Source organism: Vicia villosa, unplaced genomic scaffold (genome assembly GCF_029867415.1).
Source record: "Vicia villosa cultivar HV-30 ecotype Madison, WI unplaced genomic scaffold, Vvil1.0 ctg.001121F_1_1, whole genome shotgun sequence".
NCBI lineage: Eukaryota > Viridiplantae > Streptophyta > Magnoliopsida > Fabales > Fabaceae > Vicia > Vicia villosa.
In genome coordinates, this window is record NW_026705488.1 from 534,477 (window position 1) to 554,608 (window position 20,132).

General features: G+C 34.6%; 1 protein-coding gene across 1 annotated transcript; it reads right to left on the reverse strand.

The window, feature by feature from the left end:
* Positions 1-561: 561 nt before the first annotated feature.
* Positions 562-6,992, reverse strand: LOC131633366 (kinesin-like protein KIN-5C). Its single transcript, XM_058904073.1, has 22 exons — positions 6,865-6,992; positions 6,645-6,774; positions 6,336-6,494; positions 5,726-6,214; positions 5,548-5,645; positions 5,211-5,367; positions 4,636-4,705; positions 4,454-4,530; positions 4,201-4,254; positions 4,004-4,084; positions 3,811-3,922; positions 3,603-3,689; positions 3,355-3,530; positions 3,043-3,204; positions 2,827-2,934; positions 2,493-2,651; positions 2,322-2,405; positions 1,972-2,177; positions 1,791-1,892; positions 1,537-1,646; positions 1,159-1,310; positions 562-1,039 (listed from the first exon to the last, which is right to left on the reverse strand). The coding sequence occupies exons 1-22, from the start codon at positions 6,924-6,926 to the stop codon at positions 818-820; spliced, it is 3,057 nt and encodes a 1,018-aa protein (XP_058760056.1). The 5' UTR covers positions 6,927-6,992; the 3' UTR covers positions 562-817.
* Positions 6,993-20,132: the final 13,140 nt, after the last annotated feature.

Here is a 20,132-nt window from a genome sequence, read left to right on the forward strand (position 1 = left end):
TCACCTTCTTTTTTTTACAAAAAAGGGACCAATCCGAAAAACTTGATAAACAATCTTCTTCCATCTCACTCACCTCCTTTCCTATCCCCACCGCCACCTCCCTCCACACTAACTCCACCGAATTACATCCGAAGAAAGAATGTTCTCTACTTTCCGGATCAATACCACAAAAAGCACATTCAATATAAAATTATTTTACACTGTCAGCGTACTACCTTTAACCTCTATTAATTATTCTTTTAACTTTATTTGTTTTAATTTCTGAACTTTGATCTTTGTATTTATTTAATATCATATTCTAATTTTAATGACATGGCAGGTACTTGTGGAGGGATTCATTTGCCACATCACCTAAAATTTGTACACATGAGCATTTTTTGAGGGGAAATAGGGAATAAGACCAACATTGCAACCAACAACATAGTTTAGGGACAGCTGTGTTCTATTTTAAAATGGAAGTACCAATTTCGTGAATTGGTCAAAACAGGGGACCAAAAGTGTAATGAAGTCTTTAAAAGTAATTACATTTTCGTCCAAATAATGTCTCATTAAACCCCTAAAAGTATTTTTTTTTTAAGTATATCATAATGTAACACAGTAAATGCTATTTTGGACATTCACTGAGTAACACCTAACAAAGATACATTTTTTTTCCTCACAGGATTCCGAATGACTATCTCCTATAATAGTAAGCATCTATATCATTATAAGGTATTTGTCAAATGAATGACAGGAAGTAACAAAACTTAGCAACATGCTTACAGATGTTGCAAAATATGATGAATGGGACTATCTTAATTGATATTAACTGAAGTTACTATTGTGTCGTTCTCCCTTTGGTTGTATTTACTTGACTAAGAGGAGAACGAGGTATTAGTGACGGTTTCAATTCCTTTATATCAAGTGATTCGTATGAATTGTTTTCCCGAAATTCCTGAATAAGGGTTTCCATTGGCAAGGATTGAAGAGACTCTATTGTCCCTTTACTTGGAACTTCAAGTTCACATTTTGTTGGAGTGATCCCACATGGCTCATAGTCCTGAAAATACAAAATCGCAAGCCGTAAACATAACTTCATTACCATCAATATGTCCTATTTAAAGCATGCAAAACTCATCTTATGAACATTAAACAGAAGATTGTGTCAGAAAAACCTACTCTATACTGCTGCTGACAAATATCTCGTGACTTTTCTTCAATCGAAGTTGCTAGGCCAGAGTGATCCTCTCTAAAGGTTTCAAGTGTATTCGCGTGAGCTTTGACAACATTCAAAACATCAGATATGGAATCTCGCTCTTGTATAGACATGTCTGCAAAATATATCACAAGAAATGAACCACATAATGCAGCATACAAATTACAAAAGAACTTTGAAATCCATGCATTAGTGTCACACATACATACACCACTACGCATTTACATGCATTGTGAATCACATTGCGCGGAAGAATTTAAAAAAAAAAAAAAAACATGTATGGAACTCATCAAAATAATATTGCTAAATCAAAGGACAAATATTATGAACACGACACTCACCATTCAACTGCTGAAGGGTCTCATCATTGTTCTTTGCCGCATCTTCCACAGCTGTAACCCGAAGAGAATTAATCTCAATATCATGCTGTGTGTTGCAATCGGTAGCATCCCTGTACCAAATTAATCAATATCAAATGGAAACCCAGTAATGAGATGATTAATAGTTGAGAAAACACGGTACGCTAGCATGACTAAAAGAGATAAGTCATGACCATCATAGAGAGACAATTATTTTCAATCAATTTGCCACACACCTGATAAGTGACATTGCTTTCGAAATATGTTTGACTCCACTCTCATTTATAACTTCACGTGTCTTTTTTGTATTTTGGGAAGCTGATTGAGCAGTATTGATACTAAAGAGAAGGATTTAAAAGATATTGTTAGAGTGTAAAGCAACTGAAAAAGCGTGAATCTAAAGGAAAAAACACTCACCTCTGTTGTATGAGCCCCTCCATATAACCATGTTTAGCGGAAGAAAATTCAGCAATGTCCTTTGCATCTTTTTCTGCTTGTGTGCATATGCCCCGCCACTTTGTCTTTGAACTGGACATAATATCTCCCATTGATGATACATGTTCATCCAAAAATGACTTGCTAGCAATGCTATTTTTTCTAAGATCCCCGAGCTTTGTATCTACCTGCAAGTTCAACCACCGATCCATTTTCAATTATCAGTATTAACTAACGGGCATAAACACATGTCGTCGCATCAACAATCCTCTCCCAAGGGAGAAAAAAAAAGAAGAAAATGGAATATATCAATAGAAACACTCGAAACAGACCAGATCAATTTGACGATGAATGTGATTTGACACTAAACTAGTCATGTCAGCTATAAGTTTCTCTGCATCAGATCTTGATTGCTCCTGCATAGAATAAGTGTTGCAATTTGCAATCAGTATCAACAACAAACTATTTTAAAAACAAATAAATTAACAATGCAGCGATATCACCTCATAAGCTTTTTTAAACTCAGCGATACTCTTCGTTTGTATTTCATCAGCTGCAGACGCAAAGTTTTCAAGCTTTTTTGCTTCTTTTAAAAGCTTATCTTCAAATTCATGAGTGCATTCGGATATATCCTTTATTAGATCGGCATTGACACTTAATCTCTTTTTTTTACAAAGCCAAAAAACAAAAACAAAAAAACAGATCAATTGCACAGTCAAAATAAATGATAAAATATACAGAACAAAAATGTGAAAATATATAATTGCAAGAGAAACTAATGTGGATGAGTGACTAAAAGTTATAGATATAAATAACAAGAAACCCATAAGCACTTACATGGTGTAGTTCACTTGCAAAAAGTGTCAATTCACCCTGCTGCGATGAAAGAGAAGTATGAAGACCATCGAGAATTGAACCTGCTTTGGTGGCCTCAGATGCAAGAAACTGATTCATGAGATAAAGTAACTTCTTATTTTTGTTGAACAAGATATATTAAAGAGACATCATTACCAAATAAATGCAAGTAATTTCAACAGTTGTAGCATTGCGTACTTCTTCAACAGAGTGACCATTGGAAGAAATAAGAGATGATAGTTTCTGAAAGGTATCATCAGAACACGACTTATGCAAACACACAACATTTTGCATCGCTTCGACAAGAGATGTATACGAAGCGCTTAGAGTTGTAATTTTTTGTTTCAAATCAACAGCTGCCTACAAGCAACAAAAAGAAGAATGCATGAATGAGTACAAGAATACAGTAAGTAGAAATGTAGAATCATGACCGGAGTTTCTACTTTTTAAACATAGGAAAATGAATCACCAAATTTAGTAAAAACCATGACAAAAGATTATTTTACGCACCTTATCATGAATGCCCAAAAATGATTGACAAAGGTTCTCCACACATTCAAGGTGCTCATTCTGTCGAGACAATGATGTTGCCACAGTATTACAAAGAGAACCAACTTGTTGGGTCAGCTCCATTTGAAAATTATTCAGCATAGCTTTGTTATCTATGTTCAATGTTTCTTCTCTACCTAATAAATGCAATAACATATACATTATTAGGTTCTTATAATCGGCGTTATGAAAATAATAAGATCACTCACCAATTTTCAAAAACAATGAAGCATTATCTTGAATAGCTTTTTCCAAATCAGCTCGTAAAACGCATGCTTGATGAGTAAGAGCATTTTCTATTGCACGCAATAAATATCATTAGCACAACCAAGTCAAGAAGTATCTTACAAGTTACAAAAAAATAGATAAAGCAACAAAATAAATGATGATAAAATTAAAATATACAATCAATCATACCTGCTTTCCTCTGCTCAGAAATGATAAAATCTTTTTCTTTCAGAATATAGCGACATTTCTTTAATTCTTCCTCTGTGTTATCAAGCAACATGCTGGTCTGCTTCAAGTTTTTCTGTATGGAAATAATTGTTTCTTTTATAAGCATGCATATAGAACTTTGCAATAAAAGATAAGAAATACTCCGATAACTTACCTCAGTGGTAATGAGTTTTAAGCTCAATTGCGAGCACTGCAAAACTTGATCATCGTATTTTCTTTGCAATTCCTCAAGTTGCTAATTTGAATATACAAAACAAAAACAAAAAAAGAACAGAATATACTAAACATAACATGAAAAAGGACCAGGCCAAAGTATCATCTAAATATAATATAGCTGTCAAGAAAAGAAACCTTCTTATGACTGTCCAATGCCCCATTCATCTGCACAACCTGATCTGACATGGCCTGATCATTCCAATAAATGAAAAAAAACAAAGAAAGTAAACATTTTGGAAAAAAGAAAATTTCAAACTACACAAAAGCAACATAACATTCTCAGTGATTGAAAGTTACATGGAATAAAATACATTTCCTGATAAACATGTCGAAATATTTGTATTGCAATAATAAAGGTAAGAAGTATAAAATAACATTACAAAACAACCTTCTTTTCATTCTCCTGTTGAATGTATCTTTCTTTTGGTATGTAGATGCCATTTTTCTCACGAGCAGCGTAAACCTCTTATCAAAATCACAAATTTCATCATTCTCAGAAACTCTCAAGAGAGAAAAAGCTAAAAACCTATCATAACTTGATTTATCAACCATGAGATAAACACGACTAACCTCCCTTTAGGCGTTCGATTTCACCATAGAGATCTTTGATTAGAGTTGTTTTCATCAGTTTTTGATTAACCTGGTAAAATTAGAAAAGCCACATTAGAAGGAAAAAAACTTCAGCCTTAATAATGAATCATATAAGAGCAGAATGAGACAACATGTGGCATGGATACATGGTAAATAAAAAGGAAAATATACTCATATCTAGAATGTCTTATCATCAGCATAGTTTAAGCTGGCTTGACAACAAAGTTGAAACACTAGTATATAGAAGGCAAGTTCTCTCAGCAATTGGAATAAGAGAATATTACCGCTTTCATTGATCACCTACAAGCACTAAATTTTCTGCAAATTAAAATTTGAATTGAAACAGCTAGATTCATAAGATAATAACCTAAAAATAATGAATTCATCTTACTAATGGATCAAACAGAACAATCAAATTTTCAAAACAGCGTCTTTGTTTTTAGAAGGGAAATAAAACTGTGCATATTATGAGTGGTTATATATTAAAAACTACTAGTACAAAAACATCACTAGATAAGAACAGTTTAACAAACCCTTTAAGGACAGTAACAAACCTCTGGCCTATTTCTTATGTTCTTCGCCCTGTGAGCATAATCCAATGTGCTCAAGGTCTCCTCTAAGCAATGAACTGCAGGAGAGACGGTCGCTATGATACAGGTTTTTGTCCTTCCGCCAAGTGAATCGCGCAATAATCGTGTCAACTTGCTATCTCTAAATTCCAACTATTTTATATAAGCAAACAGGAAAAATATACATACAAAATACATAACTGTAGATATATAAACACAATGACTCAAACAAAAACTTAATATAATGATGCCTCGAAACAATCGGTGTTAACAAATCGAATGGAGCATAATCCAGACATAAACAAACAGAAGAGGGAAAAACCTGTAAGGGATATGGCCAAGGTGCTCCACAAGTGCAGAGATCACACGCCCTAAAGTAAGTAAACTTTTATTGATCTCTCCCGCTTCTCTTGCACGACCCTTAAATATCACAAAAATCCAATTCATTGGGAAATTCCAACAGTGTTTACCAAGTAAGATGTATGCTTAAAGTATAATACCTCTCTAGCACCAGAACGGGAGATATTTTCCGAACCAGCTAGATCAACCAAATTCAGTTTGCCGCATTTTATAAGTTCTTCACCTTCCCGGGTTGCTTCCTTGATGTGAATTGTAATAGAAAATAAAGAATGTGACCGACTTGATTGTTTGTTCAATAAAGTCTCTGCAGTACGCCGTTTGGCAGACCCCCTTTCCAGTAGGGTAAAAATTTCACTCGCACTTGTTACGATCTCTTCTTCGAGACCTCTTACAAGCACACCACCTTTACCATCCTCCATAAGAGGAAGCTGCTTTTTTTGCTTCTCCTCTAAAGAAACTTTTGAAATTTCCTCGGGAGCAAGAAAATCAGTGATCTCCTCATTATACAATTCCAAAAAAGTAACCTTCACACTATATTCAGCATTCTGGCCTTCAAGAGTATCAAAAATCTGCTTAACAGCCCTAGGTATGACTCCTGCTTCTGCAGGCAACTCTCCATTAGGCCCACTCTGTATAATAATCAAACAATTTCATCAAACATGATCAATGACTAGGCATGCAGTACAAGACACTCATTTCGTTAATGATTGAGATAGAAATGACTGACACTAGATTGTGTTTGTACAGTACCTTTGTCTTTTTGGAATCACCTTCCATTGTGTATGTCTTCCCTGTACCAGTCTGACCATACGCAAATATTGTGCAATTGAAGCCCTCTAGAACTTCATTTACTATCGGAACAACAGCTTGATCATAAAGATCTTTTTGCTTTGCGGAAGGACCAAAGACCTGCAGCAGCATATACATGAAAAAATTGCAAACTCACCAGCCATTACATTACATTATTGATTATCCCCAAATTAACAATTAACAATGAATACTTAGGTTTATGATTACACAATCAGATGAAATTACAAAGAATTTGGGGGAGAAAATCACCTTATCGAAAGTGAAAACTCGATCAAAGTGCTTGCCGGCGACGTTCTGAGAAACGGAAACTTCTCGGTTGTATTCGTTGCATGTGACAACCAAAGGAGCATTGGTGCGTAATTCATCTTCACTGAAAGGTCTGAAGAAGAATAACGGAAAATAATGAATTAATAATTAGTCGATTATTTGATGATGGAAAAGTGCTATGAAAATGAAATTGAATGATTACCTGCAACGAAGTAGGACTTGAACATTGACGCCATTTTCTTTCTCGTGGTGGCGAGTGGACATGTTTGGATTGAAGAGAGGCAAATCGAAAATCAGTAGATGATGATGAAAAAGAAGAGAAATGAGAGAGATGGGTTTGAGTTTTGGACGAAAGATGAGTTTATTTCACGTTTTTCTAGCGGGAGGGTTTTTTTTTTTTTCATTTGAATTTATTTAATAAACCTCGGAATTCAGACAACACGGACACGCGCTCTCTTCTGTTCTGTTCATCAATGATACTTTATTATTTAATTTCACACTCTCAATTTATCTACTTTTATAAAAGTCAATTTCTTTTCAATATCTAATTTTTATGATTAATAGATTGTATATATTTTTTATAATGTCAGTATATTTCAATTAAATTTTTTTATGTTTTAAATTATTTGATATTTTAATAATTTTATAATGTTTAAAAAATATAATTAATTTTATATGAAAAATATTATGTTAAAATTATGGAATTATATTTTATTGATGACATGAATTTTTTTAATTAAAAATAATAAATAGTAGATAGTAGAATAAAAAAAATCATTAAAACTAAATTGGTATTGTGACTAATATTTTAAGATTTTTTTAAAAGTGTTTTATACTTTTAGACATAAAGAGTAATGTTGAATTAATAATTTGTATTAGTAATAACTTTTTAGTACATTGAATTTATTCAATTTGCACTTTTATTAATATTGTATTAATTTTATATATCAATATACATTATTTATATATATTATAAAATAATAAACAATTTTGTGTCATGATAAAAGGATTTAAATAATATAGTAAAGTAACTTTATACTTACATTAAATTTAAATGATGGACGAAATAACTTAATTAATATGTATTAATTTAATTAAATAAATATAAATATAGTGTTCGAACAAAAATTTATTTTAACATATACTCTTTAAGGATGTTGAAAATTATTAAACATGGTAAAAAAAGACATATATATATTTAAAGAAAAAGGAATATTACTTTTATTTTTAAAATAGTTATATGACTTCATAAATTTTAAGATTTTATTTGGATGTATGTAATACAGTATTACATTACACTAAAAGTGCACTATCATTAAACTTATATATTTATTAAACTCATATTAATAATATAAATTTTTGTAACTATAATAATAATAATATTATAATATTAATTTTGACTAAAAATAAATACATAATAATAATAATAATAATAATAATAATAATAATAATTATAAGAGAAGGAAATATTATGTACATTCGGGTAATTAAATCAATTGATATTATAGTCTAGTTAAATTAATGTAAATTGTTGATTTAAGATTTAATATTTGGCATAATATATATATATATATATATATATATATATATATATATATATATATATTATAAATCAATAATTTAAAAAATATGTATTTTATATATTTATATCTATATGGTATGAACAAAAAATTAATATTATGATGGAATCGTTTATAATTGTTTAATTTTAAATTAAATAGTGGAATAAAAAAAGTGATAATGAGAAGTTATTATTTCCTTATTTCATTTTTTATTACTAACATGAGTTGACCTCCAATATACATTGCATTCTCTGAATTAATTTTCTATTTTACAATTAATTTATTAATATTTAGACATTCAGAAATAATGGACTAATTGTGTGTGATATCTAGACATGATAACTATTAAATTTTAATCCAACTTTATGAAGAAAAAGTATATAAATTCATTATTACATTTATCAAAAAAATCTCAAATAACAAACAATCAAATTTTAAATTTTTTTATATTTTTAATCAATTAATGTGTAAATAATCTCTCCATTTAATGTGTACACATTTTTATAAACCTAAAAATTATTTAAAATACCAAAAAAAACAAAATTTAAAGAACTTAAACCAAACCAAAAATAAAATAAAAAATAAATAAAATTATGAAGACCGCCCCTAAAGCATGTATTATAAACAATTATCTACATGTTAAAAACGTACAATAAGGATAATCAAGTATTTAGAGGAATGTATGTGATGTTTTAGGGTTGTTATTGGTGTTAAAACAAGTTCACGTTGAGTGGAGACAACCTCTTTATATGTGAGATTTAGGTGAGTAGGACGATTTCTTTTCAATCATGCGATTGAGGTGTTTATAAAGGTCCATTGGGCCTGAATTTTTGGACCCATGGAGCGGTTATTTTACACCTCTCTCGAGAGTGTGAGACATGGAAAAGGTTATTCTCCTTATTATTTTGGAGAACATAGTTTCCCCCTTTAACTAAGCATTTCATATTCTTAGTGCTTAAGGAAACGTCATTTCCCGTGTTTCATAAGTGGATAAGAGACGGTTTGACCCAAGCCCAACAGGAGCGAGTGATGCAACCAATGGGCGAGGGTTATGACCAATGGGCGACTAAAAAACCAACTTTGGTCGACATGTGGTATTCATCCTCCCTCAATGAGATTTGTATTGCTTCTTTTAGGCCATTGTTTTCAAGCTTGGTAAGCTTATCTCTCGTATAGGGCCCAATACAGCCCCTCAAATATATGGCCTTGTTAAGGACAGAGTGATTTAGTTCGATTGCCTCTAATCTTCACGCATGGGAGAGTCCCTGAGGCAGAACATTGGACGAGTCCCTCAAGAAGAACTGAGAGTGAATCTTCAAATGTCAATTAAGATGAGTCCCCGGATGCTCGTTTAGGTGAGTGCACGTGCAACATTAACTGTAGATAATGATGAATTTGTTTCAAGAAGCCAAATAGGCAAAGGTTTCTTAAACGTGTAAGAGACGTGGGGAATCTTTTTGCAATTGTTGATATTTATTTAGAGGTTGTTGATTACACTAGGGTTAGCCATCAAATCCCTATAAAATGGGTTCGGCCCTCACTATCCACTATTTTTGATACTTTATACTTCAAAGCTTTCTCTAAACTCCATAAAAATCCATCAACCTCATAGAAAATTGTTTTTCATCTTCACCAAGTTAAACTTTCGATCCCCTACTTGCAGGTATAGGTATTTACATTCCTTCCTCCTTTTCTCCTTTGATAGAAATCATTATGGATTTAGATAAAAGTGGTAGGGTGATAGATCCTTTGAACATTGTAGAATGGATTGAAATGTATTTAGATTTAGATTTGCGTTGCACGAGGAATGTTAAATGGGAAGATTGTTTAATTAACTATAGGATCTTAGAAGTAGGCATATTTGGGATTTACGAAAGCAATAGTAGTTCTGTGAGTGATAATGACACTAGTTCTTCTAGTTTTTCCCATGAAACTCCCAACAAATGATGGTGGCTATAAATGTTAAATATATGAGTGTTGAAGAATGCAGGACCCTATACACCACTAAGGAGAGGGTTGCCTCTTTTTGGCGACAAATTGGCTTTTCCAACACTGGCAATGAGGAAGGTGTTATTCCGAAGGCATGTGTTGAGGAGGAACAGGTTAACATGGCTGTCCTACCTGACCCGCCTTGTCCCTAGTTATATATGCACCTCCCTATTATTTAAGATTTATGGATTTGTATCCCATTTACCTTGTTTAAAGCGTAGATTCTAGTGAATGCCAATGTTGCTCTTTCCTAGATTTTGCCAAATTGTTGAGGATTTATTCAAACATTTTAGATTATATGCTAGAAGTTGGAAGTTAGCCATACTATATGGATGCTATTTTCCTTTTACTGTAATAAGAATGGTACCAAAATAGGTTGGGTAACTTTTGGTGTCCTACTTGGGAAAACATTGTTCAAGCCTCATTCTAACAATTATAAAAAATGGAATAATAGATTTGTGAGAGTTAGGGGGCAATATGGAGCCTCCATATGGTTACGAATAGGGTGAATGGTGTCCCTCGCTTCCATATGACTTGGACAGAGAACCCAGGGGTGATCACTAGTTTTAACTTTGACAACCTTACCTCTTCTAAGAGGGAGGTAGTTCAACTTTTGGGTGAATTTAAGGTTATGAGCTCATATACCATGGGTGTTTTAGATCGGGGAAAGGACAACGAGATAGATAAATATATGTATAAGTTTGAGATCATAATGACCATCGGTTTGTTAGGATTATTTACTTGCCTAGTTACTTATAACTTTTTTTACTTTTTGCAGAAAAAATGTCATCCATCCCACTAGATAAGAGGAAAGTTTGCCTATTCAGGAAGAAGGTTAAGCGTCAGGAGTAGTGGATACATAACCCCAAGAGTCACAATGACACCTTGTCATTAAGGGGAGAAAAAGGCTTACCGAAGGCAATGCCCCCCTTAGCGTCTCTCCTCTAAGACCTTGAAGCAAGGCAATATCTCTTCCCCGGCCTTAAAGCATAATGCAACGATAGGTTTATAAGAGGTCGAGGAGGGTGAACAACCAAATAACTCACCAACTCTGACTGACCTACCCAAAAGCTCTTGTTGTGGATTAATACAATGTTCGATTCAATAAAGTTCATAGGAAATGGCCTCTCATTCCAAGAAGATTTTCAAGATACTACAAGGCTATTAGTCATATGGCACCTCATAAGTTGTCTAACATGATGGAGAATCGCATACTTAAGGATCTGCAAATGGAGTGAGTCTTCCGTGAGAACCATGCCAAATTTATGGGCAAACTGAGGGGAAAATTTTCTGTGGCCAAGGAATATAAACGTTGCATTAGAGGCCCAAGTGTTATCCCTTTTAGAGAAAATCCTGAAGGAGTTCCTCAAGGTTGCCATTCACTCTTAAAATAAGTTATTGAAAGAATTGTACACCCTTAAAGTTAAATTAATGGATACTTCAGATCACTACTTTAAGCGAGTAAAGGAGCAAGTAGCCTTTCTCTACCTTGGTCTGGACCTGAGTTAAATGGACTTATTCAAAGTGGTCTAGGATGGCCAACAAGTGGAAAAAGAAGATATGTCACCTCCTAAGGTGTTTGGTACATCTCTTGAAAGGGGCGCTCAAGCTGAACCTGAGGGTGACAAGGAGAAGACAGAGGACACTCTCAGTGAAGGTTATGCCTGTCCAGAGAATACTTAAAAGAACAGTAACCCCACGAGACTAGTAAGTGAGCTTGTGGCTTTGTTATTTTTCCCTTGGTGGATTTTTCTAACAACACCTTTAGGGGATTTATGTAATGATTAGTTGTGCCTTCAATGGCTTTTATCTTGTACCTTTTCCCCTTTAGGACTCCATTAACTAAACTCTTGGCCTTAAGATACATTTTCTTTGCTTATTTTTCATGAGTAAACTATTGTAAAATACCTCGAACATGTTTTCTAATGTTATATGGTCCCTAGAGGGCGGAAAAGATTCGTCTATAAGGATCCAGCATAAGTAACAATCTCTTGAGAGGCAAGGATTCTTCTATGAGGATCTAGCATGAATAATTTCCTCTTGAGCAACCAGTATTCCTCCATGAGGATCCTCGCCTCTTGGGCCAAAATAATTTCTCCATGAGGATCCAACATAAATGATCATACTTGAGCATAAAGATTCCTCCATGAAGATCCTGCATAAATAATTTCCTCTTGGGATGAAAGGACTTTTCCATGGATCTAACATAAAAAGTTGCCTCTTAGGAGGCAAAGATTCCTCGATGAGGATCCAACATAATTTATTTCCCCTTAGGCGATTTTGACAAGATTCCAAACTCCAGTCCTCAATTTCTACAAAACAAGAACAAGAATTTACCAAAACTCATAGAATAACGTGGGGGGCCTCATTAAAAACCCATGCGCCCGCAGGGAAAAATAATGTCACCCCTCCAAATAAACAATGTCTTTGAAATAAATTATGCAATTGGCAAAGGTGATACCTCGCATTAACCAATCCACCTAATAAGTTAAACTTACAACAAATTGCCTAAAGAAGTTAATGGCATCAGCATGGCCTCTTTGTCTGCCACTTTCATCCTCCTCTAGAACTAGGTGAACAATCTTTATCTTCGAGAGGTATCCTCTAGGGTTCTATTTTTGGCTTCAAATCCACAATGTTTTAACTTTAAACTATCGAGATAACATCTCTTGGAAAACTCCTAATCCCCCTGGATAACCCCAAATCGCTCATCGGCCTGCGGTTACTTCATGTATAAGTTAGTGTGGACATGGAGGCTCCTAGTTAATTGAAAGCAGACCACCCTATGATCAAATTATATGAAGAAGGTGTGTCTATAACGAGATATCTTACATTGATCATCCTTGTTCTCTCCTCAACCTCATACATGGTCTTTAGGGTGATGTATCCCTTTACATGCACTTGTTCGCCTGAGAATCCCAAAATTGAGCCTTGGAAATATTTGAGGTCGCCCCGGTCCATACGAATTCTATTGAAAGCATCCCAATAAAAGATGTATGTAGAGCTTCCCTAATTAACCAATACTCTCTTAATCTCCATGTCATTAAACCTTACAGTTATGACCATGGGGTCGTTATCGTGTGGATGGATTCCTGATATCTCCCTCTCATATTTGGTGTTTTAAGACTATATATTTTCCTTCTCTCCTAAATCAGGGTTAGTAGGTGAACCTTCTACAGTTAAAATTTGACATGCATACCTTCTGCGGGCGGAGCTAGTCTCCCCGCCCTTGGTGAACCCTCTTTCTTTGGTGTTAAGGGTGTGATGCATGATCCATTCTTCACCTCATATGCTTGGTTCCTTAACCTTAAGAGTTATAGTTTTGATGATAACAATGAGTATGTTTGTATGAACAATTTTGGTACTCTAATGTTTGTTATTTTGAGTATTTAATAAACAGGTTTTAAACATGATGAAAGGCGCTGCCAAAACATCAAAAGAAACCAAGTTCCGCTTCTGTGCTACATAAGTTCTGCTAAACAGTAGCAAACCACTTCAAAAGGCTTTGAAGCTGTCACTCTGATACACTATCATAGAAACCAAGTTATGAAGATATGAAGACAAAGGTTCAGAGGAATAGTCCAGATGCTAAAGACTTATGTTTCTGAAGATAAAGGGTACTAAAGACCAAGTTTTGAAGATGCTGAAGACGCAGTTTTGAAGACTCTAAAGAATTGAAGCTCTGAAGAACCTGAGCTTATTTTATTTCTTCTAACTCATGCTCATCAGAAGCCTCTGAAGTCCAAGAAGAATAGAAGATAATGTTAACATGTTACATGGTACACAGTATAAGCAAATGTTTCGCTCCACTACCATGAAAGGACAGGCGCATTGTAGTATCTTGTCTCCCACGTTATTTCAAGCTGCCAACTTTCTGTAAATTCCAGAAACACCCTCCAACAAATATATTATTTTATTTGGCTATAAATAGGCTTGAAGACTCAAAGAAAAGGCTGCTACTTTACACGCCCATACACTCTTGAAAGACTGTTATTCTTTTTGTCAAAACACTCAAATTACTGTTTAATATCAGCTTGTGGAAGCATTATATTATAAACAAACTTTCTTTTCAAACTGTAGTTTGATTGTTCCTTAAGGGACCAGTTGGTCAGAATCCTTAAGAAGTCTAAGATTAGTGTGTCTTAGAGTTGTAAGTGAGTCACTCGCGGTTAGCTTGTGCAAGTGTAATAATATTAAGAGTATTGGATTAAGACCTTGTTGATAAGGTGAAATCATCTTGGCGAGTGTATAGATTAGCTTAATATTTTTCAAGTGAACTAGTATAAGCATAACTTGTTATTTTTCTTCTTGCATTTCAAGTCTTATTATCAATAGTGAAGTTTAAAGAGGATTTAGCTTTGAGAAAGTTTTTTGTTTTAAAACCCTTTTCAAACCCCCCCTTTCTAGTGTTTTTCACACTTTCAGTTGGCATCAGAGCTCCGGTTCTGAGGTGATAAAAAGTTTGAATTTTTATCAGGCACTTAACAGTGTTCAATACTGATCCAGATTGTGTGAAAACTAATGGCTAGTCCCACTGTTAACATTGTTGTTATTTGTTAGAACAAGATTTGTTTTGATCAATATTCTTGTTTTGATGATAACAATGTATATGAATTTTGTATAAGACAATGTGGTACTCTAATCCTTTGCACTTTCCATTTCAGGAAATATATAAAGAGTATGCACAATTCAGCGCTCAGAAGCACTGACTCAGAAGGTTCAAGATTGCAACATCAGAACATGCTCTCGCAAGACATTAGAAGATGGTCAAGCAGAACCAGAACATGGTCTATGAAGCATCAGAAGAACATGAGATCAGAAGCAGAAGCACTGAAGTTCTTATGGTATCACGTTTAAGCACTTCAAAGTCAGAAGACAAGAAGATGCTCTGCACCAAGCTGTTTAACTCTGATAATTCAAACGCTGTATCTACAAACATCATATCAGAAGAAAGTACAAGATGACAGGCTACGCTGACTGACAAAAGGAACGTTAGAAGCTACAAAAGGCAAAGTCAGTAAAAGCAGCAAAAGCAAGGCTCGAGGTAGTTGACAAAAGTGTGAAACATTAAATGCAGAGCTGTACGGAACACGCAATTCATTAAATTCTCCCAACGGTCATCTTCTCAAAACGCCTATAAATATGAATTTCTGATCAGAAGCAACTAGAACAACTCTTGCAAAATACTGAAACGCTGCTGAATTCATTACTCACGAACTTCATCTTCAACCTCACAACTATTGTAATATCTTAGTGAGAGTTAAGCTTAGAACTTAAGAGAAATATCACAGTTGTGATTATAGCTTTCTAAGAAGCATTTGAATACTCTTGTAAACATTTATTTTACATTGATTTGTAAAAGGTTCCTAGAGTGATCAGTGAGATCAGTAGACTCTAGAAGACTTAGAAGTTTCTAAGTGGTGTATTCCTAGAGTGATCAAGTTGTGATCAGTATACTCTAGAAGACTTAAAGGGTATCTAAGTGGAAAACCATTGTAATCAAGATTGATTAGTGGATTAAATCCTCAGTTGAGGTAAATCACTCTAAGGGGGTGGACTGGAGTAGTTTCGTTAACAACGAACCAGGATAAAAATAATTGTGTTGATTGTTTTTATCTTAAGAGTTTTTAAAGTCACACTTATTCAACCCCCCCCCCCTTTCTAAGTGTTTTTCTATCCTTCATTATTGATAATAAGGATAGAGATCAGTTTAGATCAAAACCTCATATTTTTGATGGAGAAAAGTTTGACTATTGGAAGGAAAGAATCGAAACGTACTTCATGGATTTTGATTTTGATCTATGGGATCTAGTAGTTGATGGCTACCGTTATCCAATAGATGACAAAGGTATCAAAATTGCAAGAAGTGAAATGTCTGATGATTAGAAGAAAGCTTATAAGAATCATTTCAATGCTAGGTTTATTCTTCTATCTACTATTTCCTACAATGAGTATGAGAAGATCACAGATAAAGAGACTGCAAAGTCTATCTATGATTCTCTTAAGATGACTCATGAAGGCAATGCTCAAGTTAAAGAGACAAAGGCTCTTGCCCTAATCCAAAAATATGAAGCCTTCTGAATGGAAGATGATGAATATGTGGAAGCTATGTTTTCAAGATTTCAAATGCTTATTGCAGGACTCAAGGTTCTGAACAAAGGATATTCTACTGGAAAGATAGATTGGAAAGTTACTTCCTTGGTCTAGATGGTGACTTATGGGATCTACTTGTGGATGGTTACAGACATCCTGTAAATGCTGGAGGAGTAAAGATGTCAAGACAAGAAATGAGTGATGATCAAAAGAAACAATTCAAAAATCATCACAAGTCTAGGACTATTCTGTTGAATGCTATTTCTCATGCTGAATATGAGAAGATATCAAACAGAGAAACTGCCCATGACATCTTTGAATCCTTAAAGATGACTCACGAAGGAAATGCCCAAGTCAAGGAGACTAAAGCTCTTGCATTAATCCAGAAGTATGAAGCCTTCAAGATGGAGGATGATGAAAACATTAAAACAATGTTCTCAAGATTTCAAACTCTAATTGCTGGATTAAGAGTACTTGACAAGGGATACACAAAGGCTGATCACGTCAAGAAGATCATCAGAAGCCTGCCCAGAAGATGGGGCCCAATGGTGACTGTATTCAAGATTGCTAAGAATCTGAATGAAGTCTCTCTTGAAGAGTTGATCAATGCTCTGAGGAGTAATGAAATAGAGCTGGATGCTAATGAACCTCAGAAGAAAGGTAAGTCTATTGCATTAAAGTCTAATAATAAAAAATGCACTAACGCTTTTCAGGTTGAAGAAGAAGATTCTGAAGAATCAGAATCAGAAGAAGAAGAAAAAGATGAACTGTCCATGATCTCCAGAAGGGTAAACCAACTCTAGAAGAGAAAACAAAGGAAGTTCAAGAACTTCAGAAGTTCCAAAAAGCCTGAAAGAGGAGAATCTTCTGGTCTCAAAAGATCTGACAAAAAGAAGGTCATGTGCTTTGAATGCAAGGAGCCAGGTCACTACAAGAGTGAGTGTCCAAAGCTTCAGAGGGAGAAGCCCAAGAAGAAGTTTCAAAAGAAGAAAGGCCTTATGGCTACTTGGGACGATTCAGATTCATCAGAATCCGAATCATACTCTGAAGATGAGCAGGCAAACATTACGCTCATGGCCACTGTTGACGATGGATCAGAATCTACATCAGACTCAGATTCTGAAGAGGTATTTTCTGAACTATCTAGAGAAGAGTTAGTTTCTAGTCTAACTGAAATTCTGGAACTCGAGGCTCAACTTAGTATAAAATACAAAAAGCTGAAGAAGCTATTTGAATCTGAAACTAAGAAGCTTGAAGTAGAAAATTCTGAACTGAAGGAAAAAGTTTTAAAATTATCCAAAGATGTTGAATCATCTTCTGGTTTAGAAAAGTCTATTCCAAGTATGAACAATATTCTTAAAGAATATGACTTGAGTTTTAGAAAGTTTTTATCTAGAGGTATTGGAAGAAGTCAACTTGCCTCTATGATATATGCAGTTAGTGGAAACAAGAGAGTTGGCATAGGCTATGAGGGTGAAACCCCATACAAACTTGAATCTGTGAATGATATGAAAATCACATACGAGCCATTGTATGATCAATTCAAGTATGGTCACTCTCATGATATTAGGCTCACATTACACACACTAAGAAGCATGTGACACATAATAGAAAATATCATGTAACTCAAACTAAGGAATATCATGCTGTACCTCCTGTTATTTATCATGCTAAACCCAAGTTCAATCAGAACTTGATGAGAACTAACAAGAAAGGACCCAAGAAATTGTGGGTACCTAAGGAAAAGATTATCCCTATTGCAGATATCCTTGGCTGCAAAGAAGACAAAGGAAAACATGGCATGGTACCTGGACTCTGGGTGCTCGCGGCACATGACGGGAAAAAGGTCTATGTTCCAAGACTTGGTGCTTAAATCTGCTGGAGAAGTTAAGTTTGAAGGGAACCATAAGGGCAAGATCATTGGCTCAGGAACCATAAGTATTGGTAACTCTCCTTCCATAACTAATGTTCTTCTAGTAGATGGATTAGCTCATAACTTATTGTCCATAAGTCAATTAAGTGACAATGGTTATGACATAATCTTTAATCAAATGTCTTGTAAAGCTGTAAGTCAGAAGGATGGCTCAATCCTATTTACAGGCAAGAGAAAGAACAACATTTACAAGATTGATCTTCAAGATCTTAAGAATCAGAAGGTAACTTGTCTTATGTCTGTTAGTGAAGAGCAATGGGTCTGGCACAGAAGATTAGGCCATGCTAGTTTGAGAAATATTTCTCAGATTAACAAACTAAATCTGGTCAGAGGACTCCCTAATCTGAAATATAAATCAGATGCTCTTTGCGAAGCTTGTCAGAAAGGGAAGTTTTCCAAACCTGCATTCAAGTCTAAGAATGTTGTCTCTTCCTCTAGGCAGTTAGAACTTCTGCACATTGATCTGTTTGGCCCAGCCAAAACAGCATCTGTCAGAGGGAAGAAATATGGATTAGTCATCGTAGATGATTATAGCCGATGGACATGGGTAAAGTTCTTGAAACACAAGGATGAGTCTCATACAGTTTTCTTTGACTTTTGCACTCAGATTTAATCTGAGAAAGAATGTAAAATCATAAAGGTCAAAAGTGATCATGGTGGCGAATTTGAGAACAGTTTCTTTGAGATTTATTTCAAAGAAAATGGTATTGCCCATGATTTCTCTTGCCCTAGAACTCCACAGCAAAATGGAGTTGTAGAGCGAAAGAATAGGACTCTACAAGAAATGGCCAGAACCATGATCAATGAAACCAATATGGCTAAGCATTTCTGGGCAGAAGCTATAAACACTGCATGTTATATTCAGAATAGAATCTCTATAAGACCTATTCTTAATAAGACTCCGTATGAATTGTGGAAGAACAGAAAGCCCAACATTTCTTATTTCCATCCATTTGGATGTGTTTGTTATATTGTGAATACTAAAGATCATCTGCATAAGTTTGATTCTAAGGCTCAGAAGTGTTTCCTTCTTGGATATTCTGAACGCTCAAAAGGCTACAGAGTATATAATACTGAAACATTGGTTGTTGAAGAATCAATCAATATCAGATTTGATGATAAGCTTGGTCTTGAAAAGCCAAAGCAGTTTGAGAATTTTGCAGATATAGAAATATCTAATTCAGACGCTGAAGAACCCAGAAGCAAAGTGTCAGAAGATCAAGTTGCTGCTTCATTAGAGAATCTCAGAATTTCTGAAGAGCCAACTATCAGAAGATCTTCTAGACTCAACTCTGCTCACTCAGAAGATGTTATCATTGGGAAGAAAGAAGATCCTATCAGAACAAGATCATTCCTTAAGAACAATGCTGACTGGATAATTGCCATGCAAGAAGAACTAAATCATTTTACAAGGAATGATGTTTGGGATCTTGTTCCAAGGCCAAAAGGATTTAACATCATTGGAACTAAGTGGGTCTTCAGAAACAAGCTAAGCGAAAAAGGAGAAGTTGTAAGAAAAAAAGCCAGGTTGGTTGCTCAGGGCTATAGTCAGCAAGAAGGTACTGACTATACTGAAACCTTTGCACCAGTGGTCAGGTTAGAATCTATTCGCTTATTAATTTCTTTTGCCACTCAACATAACATCACTCTGTATCAGATGGATGTTAAGAGTGCCTTCTTAAATGGTTATATAGATGAGGAAGTTTATGTCCACCAACCTCCTGGTTTTGAAGACTCTAAGTCTCCAGAACATGTTTTTAAACTAAAGAAGTCATTATACGGATTGAAGCAAGCTCCTAGAGCTTGGTATGAAAGATTAAGTTCTTTCCTTCTGGATAATGGTTTCACTAGAGGAAAAGTGGATACTACTCTCTTTTGTAAAACCTTTAAAAA

Coding starts and splice junctions, on each gene's coding strand:
- LOC131633366 (XM_058904073.1), bottom strand. CDS start 6,926: ATGTCCACTCGCCACCACGAGAAAGAAAATGGCGTCAATGTTCAAGTC. Junction 6,215..6,335: donor GTGATTCCAAAAAGACAAAG/GTACTGTACAAA, acceptor ATTATTATACAG/AGTGGGCCTAATGGAGAGTT. Junction 1,311..1,536: donor GACCCTTCAGCAGTTGAATG/GTGAGTGTCGTG, acceptor TATATTTTGCAG/ACATGTCTATACAAGAGCGA.